Source organism: Furipterus horrens, unplaced genomic scaffold, assembly GCF_987537825.1.
Source record: "Furipterus horrens unplaced genomic scaffold, mFurHor1.1.pri manual_scaffold_11, whole genome shotgun sequence".
Classification (NCBI taxonomy): Eukaryota; Metazoa; Chordata; class Mammalia; order Chiroptera; family Furipteridae; genus Furipterus; species Furipterus horrens.
The window spans coordinates 47,910,849-47,929,822 of NW_028327181.1; the positions used below are offsets into that span (position 1 = coordinate 47,910,849).

Genomic DNA, 18,974 nt, shown 5'->3' on the forward strand with positions numbered 1-18,974 from the left:
CATATGATGCTTATTAGTTTGTTGCTATTACTTTGTTTTTCTTGACTCCCCCCCACTTTTATTTTAAACCTTTTATTTAAATCTATATAATCAAATAGGAGTCAGCAGTTAGTACACAAAAGGTAAATCAGCTCTTCAATTTAAAAACAGAGCCTGAAAACTAGAATAAGTTCCTGGCTGAATCTTATGACTTTGATTTATAACTAAGGTAAAAAAATTTAATTTGTTTTGAAAAATAGACCCAAAATAGCCATATAAACCAATTTTGCTTATACTGCTTTTCATTCAAATTTTCATTAAAAGCATGTTCGTTGTGAAACCTACTCATTCTCTTAGCCGAGAAAGACGGGAGGGCAGCAGAAGGAAGGAGCAACTTGGAAGAGGCGGCATTGAGGATTCGAGGAACGGGTGGCACTGTGGGTAAAGGGAGGGGCTATTCGAGCCTCTTAGAAGATTGTTTTGTCTTTAAAAACAAAAAAAAATAAACCTTACTTGAAATAGAATCATACTTCTCCAAGTAGCTGATAATACATTAGAAAAACACAATGATTTTAGGCATTATCAAACTAGAACTCCCATATTTCGTGGACTACCAACTTATATATCCACTCAGCCAAGCTGTTTTCCTGCTGGTAACTTGAATTCCTGTTTTAAACCTGTGCCAACTCCTCTTGGGTGTTCTGGTGATGAAAGCAACTTTCCCTTAAGTTTCAGCCAAGACTTTTTCACTAAAGTGTCTTATGAAAAAGCCACAGCGTTGGAGCACACCACAATGACCAGGCTGGGGGAAAACTATTTCAGAGGATTATTCTGATGTTTAAAATAATGGGGGTGGGGGGCAGTTGGGGGGAAAGATGCATTAAAGAGAATATGCTAAATAAACAATATGCTAAATATAATTAGCTAATTAATAATATGCTAATTTTCACAAATTCCAATGCCATATACCAAGTTTACTAAATAACGATTTACTTATTTTTACTTATTTTTTAAAAATTGGATATGCATTCTGTTTTGTGTAATAGCAGTTTAAAATGCAAACCAATCAAGCCCTGGCTGCTATGGCTCAGTGGATTGAGCATCGGCCTGCGAGCCAAGTGTCGCCGGTTCGATTCCCAGTCAGGGCACATGACTCGGTTGCACATCAGGTCCCCAGTTGGGGGGTGTGACTGAGAGGCAACCACACAGTGATGTTTCTCTCCCTCTCTTTCTCCTTTCCCCTCTCTCTAAAAGTAAATAAACAAATAAATTATTTAAAAAAATAAAAAATAAAATAAAATGCAAACAAATCAAACCAAAGAAAGTGTTCAGGGAATGTACCCAAACTGGACAGCTCTAAAACCCTCTCTAACGCAAGGCACCGGGGTCCCCTGAAACAGGTGTGCTCCTGCTCTCTCACCTGAGCATAAGTGAAAACCGTCCACCTCCAAAGAAAAGGGACTGGTTATGTAGTTCACAGATCTCTACAGGATATACAGTGTTAGAAGCTCAGGATACCTCTTCACATATATATGATTTTGGAAGGTGTTTTGAAGAATGTGACAGTACCACCAGCTAGGAAAAAGTCACAAGATCAAAATCTGACTGGAAGGTGATAAACTGACCTGATTGATGGAGTTGGCAGCACAGGATGCGAGGCCTGTTCCGACAGAAGTGAGCAGAAAGCAGGGCCAGTCGAAGGGCCCCGGAGCCAACGCAAATCCAGCGGAAGTGGTGCTGACAACCAGAGCTGCAACGGAGAAACAGAGCAGATGTCTTGTTACCACACAGATTCCAGACTGTCAGCGCCAAAACCAAGCCATCTTCCACATAAACCCATCGATTACCTTAATAACATACACCAAGGCTAATCTTTCCTTTAAAAAAAATAGAAAACCATTTTTCCAATTATAAAAATTATATGTGTTCATCACAGAAAAATGCTCATTTTCCTTTCATTCCATTACATGCAAGAGAAAACATAAGGTGGGCGTTTTCGATTGAATCACTCCTTCCCTCAACAAACAGTTACTGAACACCTCATTCCCAATCAGTGCTATGCTGGGCGTTAGGCGCTGTACGGGCCAAAGGAGTGAAAAAGGTCTAATTCCTGCTCTCAGAATTTACATGACTGGGAGATGACAGACATACACTAATAACTATAAAACACAAGACGGCAAATAATAAAAGCTCCTGATTCTGTGGGTCTTAATTCTACCCGAGTAGAGGGCTTGCCTCTACAGCTGATGGCCCCAAGGCCCAGAAGGTGCCTAGAGGACCCTACAGGGAAATGGCAGCCCTATAGGCAGCGAGGGTGACAAAAAGCAGCAGCAAGATGCAGAAGCAAAGCCATGCAACTCCAGCACCCTCTGGGACTGCTCCTTTCCCTAAGGCCCCGGACCGTGACCCCGGGGCCGGGAACTGTCTTAAGAGCAGTACTGATACAGGCTGCAGAAACTGGAAAAATGACTGGCATTGGCATTGGTGAGCTCATCAGAGAAGGCTTCAAGAAGAGGGCATTTAAGCTGGACCTTCAGGAGGGGATGCAGCAGAAGGAGAATAGTGGGATGGGCAGCACTGCAGGTCTGGACAATTCCAAGAACAGGCACAGGGGCAAGAAAGACCAATGTCAGGAGTCTAAAGTACATGTGACATCTGCCTAGATTTTCAAGCCGAAGAGCTAGGAAGCATTTTTGAGTCTCTCTCACCCTTGCCTACATCCCATCTCTTGCAAAGTACTGCCCTTCCTCCACATGCATTTCAAACACACATACCTATGGTACATGAGACAGCCCCCACAGCAAAGAATTTTCTGGTCCAAAATGGCAATGTGCTGAAATTGAGAAAGGTGTGATCTAGTCCAAGCTACTATCCTGCCTGGACTAAGGCAAGCGCCCCCTTCCTAACTGATCTCTTTCTCCCACCTTGCTCCACACCCAAATGACATTTTAAAACTGTAAACACATCACAACCCTCTGCTGCAAAGAAAGTCCTCTGATACTACACCTGGAATAAAATGCAAACTTTCCCCAGCCATACAAGGGCATCTTGTATCTCTCTCTAGGTCATTTACTAGTCTCTCACACAAGAGTCTTCGGTTTTGTCCCTTTAATTTTTATTTTAATTATTACGCTATTACAGTTGTCCCGATTTTTCCCGCTTTGCCCGCTCCACTCAGCGTCCCCAAATCCCTCAGGCAATCCCCCACCATTGTTCATGTCCATGGGTCATGCATAGGTTCTTTGGTTACTCCATTTCCTGTGCTGTACTTTACATCCCATGGCTATTCTGTGACTCCCTATTTGTACTTCTTCATCCCCTCACCTCTTCACCCATCCTCCACAGCCCCCTCCCGTCTGGGAGCCTTCAAAATGTTCTCTGTATCCATGAGTCTGTCTCTGTTCTTCTTGTTTGCTTAGTTTGTTTTTAGTTTCAATTATTGGGAAGTTATGTGTTTATTGCCATTTTATTTTCATAGTTTTGGTCGTCTTTCTCCTAAAAAAGTCCCTGTAACATTTCATATAATAATGGTTTGGTGATGATGAACTCCTTTAGCTTTTTCTGATCCAGGCAACTCTTTACGTGCCCTTCCATTCTAAGTGATAGCTTTGCTGGGTACAGCAATCTTAGCTGTAGGTCCCTGCTTTTCATGACTTTAAATATCTCTTGCCAGTCCCTTCTAGCCTGCAAAGTATTTTTTTTAGAAATCAGTTGAGTCTTAACGGCCTTTCTCTTGCTGCTTTTAAGATGCTCTCTTTATCTTTAACCTTTAGCATTTTAATCATGATGTGTCTTGGTTTGGGCCTCTTTGAGTCCACCTTGTTTGGGACTTTCTGTGTTTCCTGGAATTGCATGTTTATTTCCTTCACCAAATTAGGGAATTTTCCTTTCATTGTTTTTTTAAATCGATTTCAAATTTCTTGCTCTTTTTCTTCTCCTTCTGACACCCCTATGATGTGTTTATTGGAACGCTTGAACCTCTCCCAGAGGCTACTTACACTATCCCCATTTCCTTGGATTCTTATTTCTTCCTGTGCTGATTGGTTGGTTTTTGCTTCCTTATCATTGATTTGATTCTTGGCTTCATCCACTCTACTGTTGTTTCCCTGTAAATTATTATTTATTTCAATTAGTGTATCCTTCATTTCTGACTGGATCTTTTTTATGCTGTTGAGGTCCTCACTAAGTTACATGAGCATTCTTATAACCAGTGTTTTGAACTCTGCATCTGATAGATTGCTTATCTCCATTTCAGTTAGGTCTTTTTCTGGAGTTTTGATCTGTTCTTTCATTTGGGCCATGTTTCTTTGTTTCCTCATTTCCACAGTCTCCCTGTGTTTGTTTCTATGTAGTAGGTAGAGCTGCTTTGACTCTGTATCTTGGTAGTGTGGCCTATTGTAGTAGCTGTCTTACAGTGTTCAGTGGCACAGCCTCCCCTATCACCCAAGCTGGGTACTCAAGGTGCATCCTTTATGTGGGTTGAATACACCGTCCTCTTGTAGTTGAGCCTTGGTCGCCGCTGGCAGGTCAATGGGAGAGATTTACCCAGGCCAGTCACTTGTTAGGACTGGCTGTGACCACTGACCACCAACCTCTGCCCTCTTTGGAGAATCACCTGAGCAGGGCCAGGATGGTAGTGCTCTGATGTGATCTGTAGCTGCCCACTGGATGCGCTGGCCCTGGGGCTTCCCACGTGGTGCAGGCCAAAGTCAGCCCCCACCTGTGATTTGCACTGAGCCGCCCTGCCTGAGCTACAAAGCAAAACGAGATGGCTGCTGCTAGTGCTGGGCCCGAGGCTCACTGAGATTAGCCATTGCTTGTTTGACAGGATTTAGGAAGTTGTGAAGTATGAGCTCAGACCTGCCATTCATATGGAAAGGCAGCTCTGGTAGGCCCATAAATTGGGTAGGACAGAGTCTCTGGGGATTTCCAGGGTGTGGCAAACAGTCTTAGTCAGGTTAATGAAGTCTCTGATATGGCACCAGCTTGCCAGCTCTGTCAGGAGAAAGTTCAGAAAAGGGACAATGGCCTCTGCTCACCTTGAAGCCAGACACTTCAGTTCCTCCCTGTGTGCCACTGGTGCCTTTCAAGCTGCTACCCTGGTGCTGGAGCTCAGAGGGAGGGAGTCTGAGTAGGTGAGTCTGTGTGTGGGTTCTTTAAAGGAACTACTTGGGGCTCCAGCAGTTTCTTCCACCGACTCAAACCCTGCTGGTTTTTGCAGCCAGAATTTGTGGGGACTTATCTCCCTGGCACCGGAACCCTGGGCTGGGGGTCCTGGTGTGGGGCTGGGACTCCTCACTCTGGAGATATCCCTCCAGAATTTTTATCCACCACACATGGGTGTGGGACCAGCTTGTTCCACTCTGTGCCCCTCCTACCCATCTGGATAGATGTGCTTTCTTTAATTCTGTAATAGTCAGACTTCCATTCAACTTGATTTCTGAAGGTTCTGAGTGATGGTTGTTCTATATTTTAATTGTAATTTTGATGTGGTTGTGGGAGGAGGTGAGTCATGTCTGCCTATGCTATCATCTTGGCCAGAAATCTTTTTTTTGGCGGGGTGGGGTGGAGGGGGGTCCTTCTGTTTTTTAAGCATTCCAAGCTCCTTCTGGCCTCAGGGTCCTGGTACATTTTTTCCTCTGCCTCTTTCATGACCAGCTCCTTCTCATCCTTCAGATCTGTCTTAAATATTACTTCATAGAGAAAACTTCCCTGATCATCGTATCTGCAGTGGGGCTCCCCAGTTACTCCCTCACTCACATCATCCTTCATTATCCTCACAGCACTTATAACCTGTGGCTCCTGGTGGAATTATAAATCCCCTGAAGGCGGGGCCCTGGCTGTGTGTCACTGCTCTATTTTAAGGGTTACCACTATGCTAGGCATAGAGCAGCATTTATTAGAGGAACAGGGGGAACAGCGGTGGCTGTCAGATTGCAGAATATCCAACTGAAGAGTTTGCACTCCGTTTGATTGGCAGCAGTCACTGACAGTCTAATGCAGGAACATAACCCTAACTGCAAGTTTAGCCTGGCAGCAATGGGCACCGGGATTCACAGCAGAAATACGCAGAGAAACAATTTACGAGGCTGGACCATTAATCCTCCGTGTAGAAACACAGCAAAAGTGTGAAATGAATAGATATAAAGGGTATTATGATGTAACAACTGTTAGGATTTCTTCACTGTGAAAGGTAGGAGGATAAAACAAAACAACAACAATAACAAAAGAATAAAAAGTAAAAGCTTGCCCTGGGTGACCTGAAGAAGAATGATCACATGAACAGAAATAAGGATTCCGGGGACAGGTTGTCTAGCTAGTTGGTCTCTGGGAAATGTGCTATTTTTGAGGAACCATGGGACATCCAGGTGGAAATTTACAGAACATTAAACTGGAGCTCAGGAGAGAGACTGGAGACAGGAGGGAGACACACAGCTCCGGAGTCACGTGCCTACGGACCACAGCTGAGCCCGACAGAACAGATGAGATCAATGGCTGACAGCAAATGGAGTGAAAGGAGTGTACAAAAAAACATCCAAATTTTATAGACAGAGACAAATGACAGACACTAACAAAGACCATCTGGAGACAAGAATCAGGAGGATAAGGTGTCATGGATGTCAAGTAAATATTCCAGGGGCCATAGGAAGCCAGGCTGGAAGGCACCTCCTCTGAGCTCCACAAGTACATGTCAGAAAAATGGGTTACTCCTTCTTGTGGTCACAGACTGGTGGGGATGTCCTTCAGTCTGGTTTTACCAGCAATATATACAAAAACTTTATAGTTCTACCGTATGCATAAGCCCTGACCGTAATACCTAGGCTAAGCACAGGCTTGATATTTCTATATTTCGTTGGGATCAATGATAATTTGCAAAGGTGATGTAAATGCACATGTGGATTGTCAATCTAAACCAGAAGTTTCTAGAGAGCATGTATTTGGCACAGGAGCCCTTCCTTTAACTTGGTGGTCCCCACATGTGGAGTGTATCAGAATCTCCCAGGAGAAGATTTGCCTCCAGGAAAGCGGATAGAGATAAGGTTTAAGCAGACTGAAGAACAAGGTTCAGGAATGAGGATACAGGTCTGGATAAAGATTACAAGAAGACAAGCAGAATAGCAGCTAAAGGCAAACAGGACGCTTATTAGAAATCACACAGACCCATCGAGGAGAAAAGTGGGCTGGCTTAGGCCAGAAAGCACGCACTGTCCCCTCTCCCTTCCTTTGCCTGCCCTGGCCCACGTCGGTACACAAGTCAGAACGCAATGATTTCACCTAAGCACAGAACAGCAGCAAAGCCCCGCAGGGACCCAGGGCAGCAATCCAAGACTAAACACTATTGCAAAGGAAACATTCTGAGGAAACATTTAGCTTTCTAATTCTCTGAAAACTTATGCCCAGAAGAAAATGCCACAGTGATTCGAAGCTTTGCAAACAGCAGTTGCAGGTGCATAGAAAAGGATATTTTACCCAAGTGAGACCGGAAAAGAATAGCCTCTCGTATAACAGCCATACGTGCACACATTAGTGACCATATTTTAGAGCAAACAAAACTCCTTGTAGGCATCAATAGCACCATTCTTTGAGTGCGCTTTTTCATTTGTTACAGCTATCACACCATAAACTCAAAGCCTCAGGGACAGGCTGGCTTCTACAGTGCGAGCCATCTTCCTCTGCACCACACAGCGGCTCTCTGGGGGAGCTGGGCAACTCCTGGGCGGGCCCTGGGTGTAGCCACAAGCCGGGCCTGGACGCAAAGCCCCTAACAGCCAGGCCACTTCTCAACTGTATCAGAGAGATGCTGCCACCCAAGAAGAAGGGTTGATGGCATCATGGGAGAACCTGAGGGAAAAGACTGCGTGATATTCCCTCTCAAAACGGGCTGAGCAAATTGCTTTTATCACAGAACAAGTCAGTCAAAATAATGCATGACTATTTGAAGGCCTTGAACCTGAAATCAAAAGTAGACTGCTTATAAACATCTCTGGCGGTTAGAAGAGCATAGAAAATCCATTCTCAATATATAACTAGCAAAAGCTAGAGTCATCACAATGAAGAACTACTTTAGATACCTTTAAATATCCTTATCAAGATTTTGTATTGTGCGTTATAAACAAATAAGAAAAATCAGTTACCACCACAGTGGATGAGAAAGTACCATCATTAAACTGTCAAAATAAAAATGTAAAAATAAATTTAAAATCAAAGAGGATGTAGTTACATGAAAGTGAAACTGTTCATTCAGAGGAGAAAGTATGTTGTTTTTCTCTTAGGGCTTCAATGAGTGATGAACCCTATAAAAAGCACATTACATTTTTAACTAATGGGGTCAACTGATGAGAGAAAGTGATTTGCAAAAAACTAAGAAAGGGAAAAGGTAAGATAACAATGATTCAATTTACAAAACAGAAATACTGCCTAATTTTAAAATTACAAATTGTGAATGGTAATGTATATTAAAAAGTGATAGGGGTTATTATTATAGCAGAGAAAATTTGTATTTTGTAGCACATTCCTCCAAAAGATCAAAAGCTAACAAAGGATGTATTTATACTTACTTCATCAAAGCAATTAACTTAAAGAAAGGGGAAGGCAGAGGATTGATAAATCGTACAAGTAGAATTGACCAAAGCAATATTCTCATACAGCACTGCCACAACTGTAATTAAACTTTTCATTGATTTCCTGGGATTCATTACATGGAATCATTTTACAACACCAGGATCTCATTAAAATGAATGTAATATATTCTCTCATTAATAACACTTGAAATTATATTTTATTTGGTAATCTCATATTCTGTCACTTCACAAATAAACATAAAATCGATGCTCCCAATGAAGCGTGACCATCCAACCGAGGCCCAGAGGCACTGTCTGCAGGCCCCAGGGTGACGCTGGAGGCCCAAGGAAGTCACCTTCCAGGTCCAGCAGAGCCTGCGCCATCCCTGTCCCCGACCCCGTCCCCGCTGCTGGGTGGGCACAAGCGTCCCATGCAGACTCGCTAACGGCCTGTGACAGTGCTTAGAGATCAAGGCAGTCCTGACGGTGAGGCCCGAGTTTTCACAGCTCCAGCCTCGCCACGCCACCTCTTCTGAACCACAGGGCCTGACGGACGGCTTGCCAGGGCCACCGCCTTCCAGATCCCGTCATTAACCGGATTCAAAAAATATCGACTCGCCTGCCTGCTTTCTCCAGGGAGAAATGCTTACGTTTGCTTTCTACAACTTAAAAAAATAAATTTTTTTTTGAAGTAGTCGCAATTAGGCAAGTCCAACTGGCCTGGAAGCAGGCAAACATCCCTGATGTGAACCGCCCGCGAGGGCCCCGTGGGAGAACCACAGCGGCCTCCAGGAGCAGAGCGGTCCCCAGCTGACGGCTGGAAGGAGAACAGGCCCTCAGTCCAGAGAGGCACAGAAACCAACTCTGCCAGCCACCAGGGAGCCTGGAAGAGGACCCTGAGCCCCAAGGAGAACCACAGCCCTAAGCAAACACACTGATTTCAGGCTGGGCAGACTCAGCAGAGCCCAGCCAGGCCCTGCCTGGACTTCTGAAATAGTAACCACCTTGTGTTGTTTTAAACGTCTGAGTGTGTGGGAACCGGTTTTGCAGTAAGAGAACACACACATGCTGTAATGAGGACGGCCTTTAAGAAAAGCCGGCCTCCCAACAACACAGAGGCCTGACCCGAGGGGAGGACACTCACTCGGGGAACCACCTACACCAAGGCCACCGCAGAGCACAGCAGGGCAGGACGAGGGCCTGGAAGGATAGATAGCAGCAGTGCCAGCGGAGGTGCACGCAAGTCTTTCGAAGGTGCTGGCATTTTATAGAATAAATAAACGCAGCTAAAGCAAAAGGCGCTAAACATAATTCAGTAACTCAAAAAATAATACAATCTTAAAAGGGAATTTAGGGTTAACTAGTCTGGTCTCTGTCCTAACTTAAGAATCCCTTCCACAACATTGCAGATGGATGGATGCTATCTCTGAACCCAGTCGCAGGAATTTATTTCTCTCTGGGCAAACTTTTCTCTATAGAAGAATTCCAGCTCTCAGAGGACAGTTCTCTCTCAAACCAAGTCACATCAACCTTCTGGAAATATCCACCTACAGATTAATTTCTGCCTTTTTGGGCAACAGTCAATTAGCTTCTGCTCAGCACAACCCTTAATCATGCAAACGAAACAGTCTCAGAGTCTGTGTTCCCGGTGGCCAGCCACCCTTGACGTCTCCTCTTGTCCCCACTGAGTGGCACCATTTAGAGACACACTGGTTTTTCACTATTAACGAAAGCACTTAATACAGTGCCTGGCGAACAGTGAGGGCGTATTAAAGGGCGGTCTCAGGAGTTATTCAAACGCGGTTCCTAGAACTTAGATGACATATTTCTGTGGCTACTAAGCTTAGACTTAAAAGCAGTGCGCAAAGGGAACTTTGAGAAACAACAAAATATTTCATAAAGGTGCCACACCCTCTGTCTTATAATCTAAGTTACCCTTCCATTGCTCTAGGGGCGTGACTGGAAAGTACTTCTTAATATATGTGGAGTAAAAATGACAATAAAAAAATGAAAAAACATACATTTGTGAAGCACTTTACAATGCCACAGCGTTTTTACATTTATTTAAATTCAGCAACACTGCACTCAGAATGCTGTGGCTACCTCGGGGGCACCACAAGAAAATGTAAAAACTTTCACTCACATTCGACTTTTTAATTCTTTCTTTAAAAGCACTCAGTTGACATATCTTAAAATTAATATAGTACATAGGTGTACAAGTAAATAAATTTTATTTACAAATAACTATACATTTTATGTATGACATTTATATACAATTAAATTATAAATATATATGTGCACGTAAAACTTTTTACTGATAAAGGACATGACTAACAAACTTTGGCGAACCCTGCTCTAAAATAAACAGCAAAGCAAGCAAAGTAGGTATTAACATTTGATTTTATATATGGACATCTATGTGCAAATCAGTGGGAGAGAACTCAATCTAGGGTCTCATCAAAAGTCACACGGTGTATGTACAGTATTTGGCTCTCTGCTTTACAGATATTCTTTAACAAGTATTCCAAAGACTCATTTTCGGGAGAAAATTCAACTAAATGAAGGGAAGATACACAAACACACACACATACACACAACCGCTTAGCTGATAACGAAATAAAAACCAGGCCGCTAAAGCCTGAACAACACGGTCCGCCGGCACGCAGCCCAGGACTTAGGGGCACTGCACTGAGTCCCGGAGGAGAGCGGCGCACAGGAGCGGGGCTTTGCCGCCAGCAAAACGAGGCACGCGGGCCTTGGGGTGCAAGGTCACCGGCCTCCCCAGTACTCACACCACAGCACCCTTGCCCGAGCAGCACTGAGCGGTTTGAGAGGTTTGTGCCCTCTCCCATATGCGAGAGGTTTTCTTGATGAAGCAGCTTTATCTAGAATAATTTTTTTAAAGGCTCCATATTTTGAGAACTATTGATCTCTGAGCATAAGCATAATGGAGGTATTTTATTTCCTTTCTGAGATCAACCATTAACAATAACTATATAGGTTATATTTAAAAACTGTTCATATATGTCTTTTAATGCCTTACTATTTTTTTAGCACTGGCCCCAAAAGATATAGGTGAAAAACAAAATTCCAATAGATCAATTGGGGTAATTATCAACTCGGATAAAAGATTTGACAGAAAGATTAAAACCACTGGCTAAATGAATCTGATTCTCTATAGATTTTAAATTATCCTTGTGATGTATTGTATCTCATTACCCTTGATAGTGGGGATACAATGCTACACTGTATTCCAAATCCTACAAACCCGAGAGTTATTCTCTTTAAGGCTCTTTCGTGTACAAAGCTGACAGAGAGTAGGCAGTTAATAAATGTGTATGTGGCTTTATTTATGTATATGTCCAAGCAACGGATACACTTTTTTAGTTGATTTCAAAGTTGAAATTATATAACTTAATTAAGAGGCAGGAATTAAGTCTCTTCTGATTTTCAGATGAGCATGTATTTTTACTTCATAGCTGTACTTGTGATTTCCTCCTCTCCATTTCTATTAACACCTTAAGCTTCAAATAGTTCAATTTCTAATTTGAGTTTTTTAGGCTCTGTGGCTTGGCAGTGTTCTGTGAAGCTCCTGACACAGGCATCTTACCGACACGTATATCAAAGAAGGTGGTAATTCTGATGTCTATTGCTAAGTTCAGATGAAAAGTCAATTGATGAGAGATGCAGTATTTTTTTCCTCAGCCACATTAAAGCATATCAATCAGAGGTAACTGATTACAAACCATAACCACTTCTGGTTAAAAGATAAGACTTTAGAGAGACTTTTTAATAACACAGCTGCAAAACTATGAACTTATGGTGTCTTCCTGTTTTCCTTTTCCTTCTTTTCATATAGTTAATGACCAAAGCTGGTCTGAAAATTCTGAGGACCAGATTAAAAGTTATAATTTACTGAGTAACACTGTTACCAAAATGAAACATTTAAGTATGATCACCAAGGCAATTTAACAGGAAGTATTTAGTTTGTATTTAGAGTCAGCATTCAGAAAAGGGAAATAAAATATCTATCATATCTGTTTAAATAACTATATAAATAAAATCTGGAAGCCTAAGATTGTTCTTTCAATTAGTTTTTCCATTGCTTTTAAGCTCTTTGATTTTGTCATCCTATTTTTAGTTTTTATCCCTTCTCAAAAAAGAAACATTTGTTCTCAGTATACTTGACAGCCAACACCTCATATCCCGTATAATTAGCTAAAAAACTTTTCCATAAAACTGATGCCTATCAAACTTTTAAGAAGTGGAAATACGCCTTTTGAAAAATGAGCTTGGCAAAAAGGAATAGTCAGCTGTGCAGTTTTTACTAAAATAATGAAGCCTTTTCTCAGTTCTTATCAAAATTGTGTCATTGTCCAAAGAGCACATATTTTATGATAAACATGTAACATAATAAAGAATTAAGATTAAGCATTCATTTAAATTATCGCTCTGATTTTGACAGTATTTAGTGTCTATCTACATTTGATTATTTTATACAACACATGTAACAGATAAGTGAAACGAACCCACCCACTTGTTCTTCATATCTGGACATAAATGCATACATATGTTAATGTAGCATTATTTTCTTTTTCATGAGTACTCCGATTTACTCTGGGTAACCAAACAGTTATCCAGTAACAATGGCTATGTTATTATTCTAGACATTCAAGAAAACTTTCTAGCAAGAAAAATCTTTTAAACACTTTTAAGATAATGAACAACTGGAAAAACTTCTTGAGTGGTGTTGATGTCCCTTTTAGTGAAACTGACAATCAATAATCATTTGCCAATCCTAGTACATGTTTCATTAATAACATTTACAGTCACTTCTAATCTGGAAAAAAAAGTCTCTTGGCTGAGGACCAGATCGTTTAGAATAAACAAAGCCAAGTACAGCTTTTGCAAATTCAAAAAACTTTTAGAGAAACACATACAGCCATTTCAATTCCCCAGTTATGCTGAACACAAAATAAGGCAGCAAATTAAAAACTTCAAGACACAATGACAACAGGTGAAAGCAACGCTGCACAAAGCAGACAGAGGGACTACAAAGCACAGCAGCCTGGGGTCATCTGGATCAACAGTTTTAGTCACCACTAAGCCCTCAATTCCATAGTACAGTAAACCACAGCAGGTCCTTGACTGAATAAGGACATTTCACTCAATGTCCTTTCATTATAATGATCAGAAAAAAGAAATCAGTTCAAGCAAGGGCCACAGTCTGTGTGGGGTCTGCATGTTCTGCCCATGCATGCATGGGTCTCCTCCCACATCCCAAAGATGTGAGTGTGAGGTGAGTTGCTGTGTCTCGACTGTCCCAGTCTGAGTGAGTGTGTGTCAGTGGCCCTCTGATGGAAGGGCGTCCTTTCCAGGGTGGGTCCTGCTTTGTGCCCCGAGCTGCCCAGATGTGCTGACCACTACGACTCTGAACTGGAATAAAGCGAGTTGGAAAAAAGTGATCTTTCTTTTAAAAAAAAAAATATTTTAATTAATATTTTATTAATATTTATTAGTATTGAGGCAACATATCTAGTATGTATGCTTAAATATATGTATAGCTCACATTTATTTCAAAGTTTAATATTAGAAGTGTTTTGGGTTTTCATTTAGAAGTTTGGGGGTTTCTATGACCAGACCTTGACTCTGGTTTGTATCCATTAGCCTACAGGAAAACTGGTTTTGCTATGTTTTGCTTAAAGTCACAGTTTCCAAGAACCTAATGATGACAATAAGTGATGACTTACTATAATTGATTATCTATAATTAAAAGGCTAATCTGTTCAAAATTCTGCAAACAGTGGCGTCAAAATTGGTGCCTTGGTACTCGTCACTGCTTCATTCTGGAACTTGTGATGAGCCCAAACCCACGAGGACCAACGATGAAGCATTTTCTCTTACGAGGCGGTGTCATGACTCATATGAGTTCTGGCAAGTGCCAAGTGCTGAGCAAGCGCTGAGAGCCGAAACATCTTCCTCTCGTCCAAGTGCGACGAGGACAGGGTTTGACGAGCACCGGTGTAGGACTGTACTTTTCATCCCACTGAGCTGCTGTTTTCTAAGCCTCTGTATGTGCAAGGCATGAGCTAGGCAATGCGAAGGCTACAGCCATCAAGAAGGATGTGGTCCCTCCCCCTTGGCGCTCACACCGGTGACGATCCAGACAAGCCAGCAGGCATCGCCACACAGTGTGGAAGCGCTTCTGTGGATAGAGCCAAGGATGCTGGGGAGAACTCAGAAGGGCTCCCTAACTCAGAAGGCTTCCCAAACTGATGTCAAGGTCGAAGGCTAAGGAGACGCAGGAGTCAGCCTGGTGAACAGGAAGCGGGGTGAGGTGTAAGTAAGTGCTGGAGGCAGAAGGCAAGCTGGCCCGGAGGCCAGCGCGGGAGGGAGCGCCCCAGACAAACATTCGCTCTCCCTACAGACAGAGTACAACAAAGTGTAAATACAGGCAAAGATGCATCCTCGCATTGTTTCTACAAAACACTGATGTGTTAGAATACCTCTTTTCATTCTTAACTCCAAATTCACACCCCCCTTTCTTATGATGTAAAGAAATAAAGCTACTAACAACTTTTTAGTACTTAAAGAGATGGTCGTGTAACATTCTTTTAAAATTCTCTTCTGTGTTTCATTCCTTAGCCTTAATAAAGGAGGTGCTAGCCTACTTTGCTTCGAACTGGAAACCAAGCCCTTGAAAACACCCCAAAACGATAACAAGGCACCTGGCACAACTGACCTGACTGAGGAGCAATCACTTGCTCCCCTTGAGACTCAAGTAACACACTCTCCATGGAGCAGGGAGATGCACTTGGACGTGCAGAATCTAAGAGGGCTCCCAGATGTCCTGCTAATGGAGCCATCTATAGATGGGAGGTTGGGGGACAGGAGACAGGTAAAAGCAATGACAGGTGAGAATTCAAATGAATCACATTAGCAGGAAGGTGCGGAGTACCCACTTGCTGAGAACTCAACCTTTACTTTTGTTAGAAATGGGGAGCAGTGTAAGTGCTGAGAAGGGAGCGGGCGGGGGAGACAGTGCTGAGTGAGTTCTACAAGTGACAAGTTTCTCAAAGTATGTTCTGGGACCACACCTGACAAGATGATTTGTTATAAGACAGATTCCTAAAGTAAAGGAGTTTAGGGAGATGAGGCCCAGGAATCTGCATTAGAACAAGCATTCCAAGTATCTCAGATGGCAAGCAGTGTTCGGGTCCCTGAAGACAGTGAAGTCCTCTGGGCTGCGGTGGACACTGGGGTGAAGAGGACGGCTGAGCGAGAAGAGGCCAGCCCTCAGGACTGCTGGGTGCAGCCCAGTCCGAGGCCAGTGTCAGGGCGCCGCCCGGCTCAGCTTCTCGCTCGGCCGAAGTCTCCCCATCAGCCTGAGCGTGTACAAAGCAGATGTCTCTTCTCTGCTGCATAATCCGTACTAACAACCCCCAACACAATCTAGGAGTCTCAAAATGTGGATTTGATTATCGAGATGATACGGAAAAACTACTAGCAGATCAGTACCCACTTACCTCCAACCACTACTGGAAAAGTAAACGTTGAGCTGGCAAATTAGTCTTCATTTAAATATACTACATATGAAGTGCACATGTGGGGCCGTAGTCCCAGAGCAGACTAAGGGGTGGTGTTTCACTTTCTTTGGAAAAGTTGGAGGTGGGCAGCCTCACGTCCCTTTCCTAGAAAGGAGTGTATTGCATAAGGAGATGGCCCAGTGGGTGCTATGAGGACACAGAGAGCTCGTGAGGCTGGATATTAGATGCTTTGACTCTTAAAATGATAGGTAAGAATTATGCCATGCTTTACAACCTCTCTTGCAGCTCTGGAGGTAGCCATGGTGTACAGTACTGGCCAATGAGATAAAAGAGGTTCCTATCAAGAGCTTCCCTTCCCAAATGAAAAAGCAAATTCTTGTGAAGAGGTTTCTGCCTTTTCACATTGTCCCCCTTCTTCATTCTTTCTGCCTGGAATTCAACATGATGATGGGGGAGTGGCGGCCTTCCTGTGGTCTGGGGAACAGAAGCCACTAGCTAATGATTACAGAGCAAACAGAAGGAACTAGGTCTGTTGACACCATCCTTTAGCACTAGCTCTTCACTCCTATTTCAGACTCCTTGGTATAAGAGAAACATAAACCCTTTATCTGTTTATGTCACTCTTCTTAACTTTTCAGTTCTGTGCGGCGGAGCCCATTCTCAACTCCTAGTTTTTTCTCTCTCTTCTTTAAAGGTGTCAATATTTTTGAGATTGTCATCCTCATTAAGTTTATCTTTCCATCCTTTACATGCATCTACCACAGCATCTTACACTTACAATCAATTCAACTAACATCAAACTGAATTTAAAACAAATCATCAGGAAACAGAATAGCCTAGATCAATGTATTTTTCATCTAAATTAGAACACTGGCTAAAGCATCTACATGATCCTCTCCCAATAGAAACCAATAAAATGGAGGAATAAAAATCAAAATCAAATTAAAACGTACATCAGCAATACATTAAGAAGAGAAAGGATACTAAAACCCTCAAGAAATGCTTGTCAAATATAGTACAGATGACATTAAATTGAAAATAGCTGCTGAGAGCTGACTTACTAGTTTCATAGCAAAAAATTACTACTTGAATAGCAAAAAATTAGACGACCTAAATATCAACTAATAAAGAAACAGATGAATATGAGAGAAATAAAGGCTATCCGACAGTACGTATCACTCTGTCCTTCTGGGGCGAGGTGAGAAGGCAGGTGCAGAGACCAGGGTCGCCCATGGGTGCAACGGGCCCACTCTGTACGTCCCTTTACCCTCAAAGCAGGAGTCTTCAGATGCAGCTGCATCACAGCTGGAGGGGGAGAAGAGCGGTCACACCAAAAGGAGAGCAGCCCTCGCCTCGGCATGATTCTCACTGGGACAATGAAGGGCCACTGCTGCTTACCCTAGTTCCAGGTGGCCAGCCACCCAGACTCTATGCCTGGCACAGCAGTCTTCTTCCAGCTCAGCAGGAAGCAGCACCCGAGAAATGGCTGGGCACCAACACTATGTTCCGAGAGCAGAGGCAGACTACCCTGAAAACGAGGTTTGGAAAGGGGGACACTGGCACTGTGTGGTTTCAAAAACACAGTGACGATACTTTGTAGAGAATAAGTTGCCTTGCGAGTAGCTCCCCCTGCGTCTCCTTTAGGCCAGAGGAACGTTACTTGCAATAGTCATGTAAGCTGACAGCTTCCACCTCTTAGCTTCAGTTACAAGAGGAGAAGCCCAATAATGTCAAGTTAAAACTGTTAGGTGAAGAAAAATCCCACTGTGCATTCATTCAATCAATACGTAATGAGCACCTACTAGGTGCCAGGCCCTGCTCCAGGTATGGACACGACAGTGCAAACGGACAGACCACCCTGTCCTCGTAGCGCCTTTACTCTCTGGGGGACTTACTACTGTCTGGAATTGTCTTCCCTTCACCCGGGAATGGATAAAGATCAAGAGGTAAAATGGGTGAGTGTAAGACTTATAAAAAGATTCTACAACATAAAAGAAACAAAAAGAGCATGACAGAAACCAAGGGTGAGTACATTTATGACAAAGATGCACACCACAGAACTAGCAGACAGTAGGCTCCTCACTGAGAGTAAGGCCCGCGTGGCAGGGGCTCACACTCACCCCACCCGGCCCACCCTGCTCGCTGCCCTCACCCCACTCTACGCACGCCACATGGAGGGGTACACTGGAGACATACTAGGGACTCAGTGAATAGCACGTGAGTGAGCAGAGTAAGGAGGAAAAAACACCCCAGAGGTAGATAAAGCGGGTTAAGAAAAATACACAGAAGCAAATCCTGCCAAAGCAGAATACTGAAAGTCATGAAAATGAAAAGCAGCACAAAATCAAATCGGTGCTGGACATAACACACCTCCTTCAGAATGAAGCGAAAAGTTAGTGAGGAAAACAGACGGAAAGAGTATAACAGCAAAGCAATTACATCAAAAAATTAAATAATTGGTATAAATACCAAAAAAGGAGATAATCTGATCATTATTTGATTGGCTACCTAAAGAACTCACAAAAAGGGTCAACTGGGAAAAAAAATTTTTTAAATACCCCCAAATTAATTTATTCAGTAAATGTATATAATCTGTTTAAAGAAAACTATAAAATTTGAGGGGCATAAAAGAATTCTTGGTTAAATGAGGATGATGAATATGATAAATATCTCAATTCTCCACCAAGTTAATCTATAAATATGTTAAAATTCCAATTAAAAAATTAATAGAATTTTGGGGGGTTAAGTGGGATTAAGATTTGTCCAGCAACAGAGCTTTACAAATTCTTAAATTTGTGAATGTGACATTCAACACTAACTAATGACTAATTAAAAACTTGGTATATCTCTACCTTATACCATTTTCTATAAGTAAAAAATTTACATG

The 18,974-nt window shown here is 42.7% G+C and overlaps 1 protein-coding gene across 1 annotated transcript in view; it reads right to left on the minus strand.

The window, feature by feature from the left end:
- COX10 (cytochrome c oxidase assembly factor heme A:farnesyltransferase COX10) overlaps window positions 1–18,974 on the minus strand; it is a 117,278-nt gene that overhangs the window by 81,953 nt on the left and 16,351 nt on the right. The window contains exon 4 of the mRNA XM_090291936.1: window positions 1,605–1,729. Within this exon, the coding sequence (XP_090148062.1) occupies window positions 1,605–1,729 (125 nt within the window). The remainder of the gene's footprint in view (window positions 1–1,604; window positions 1,730–18,974) is intronic.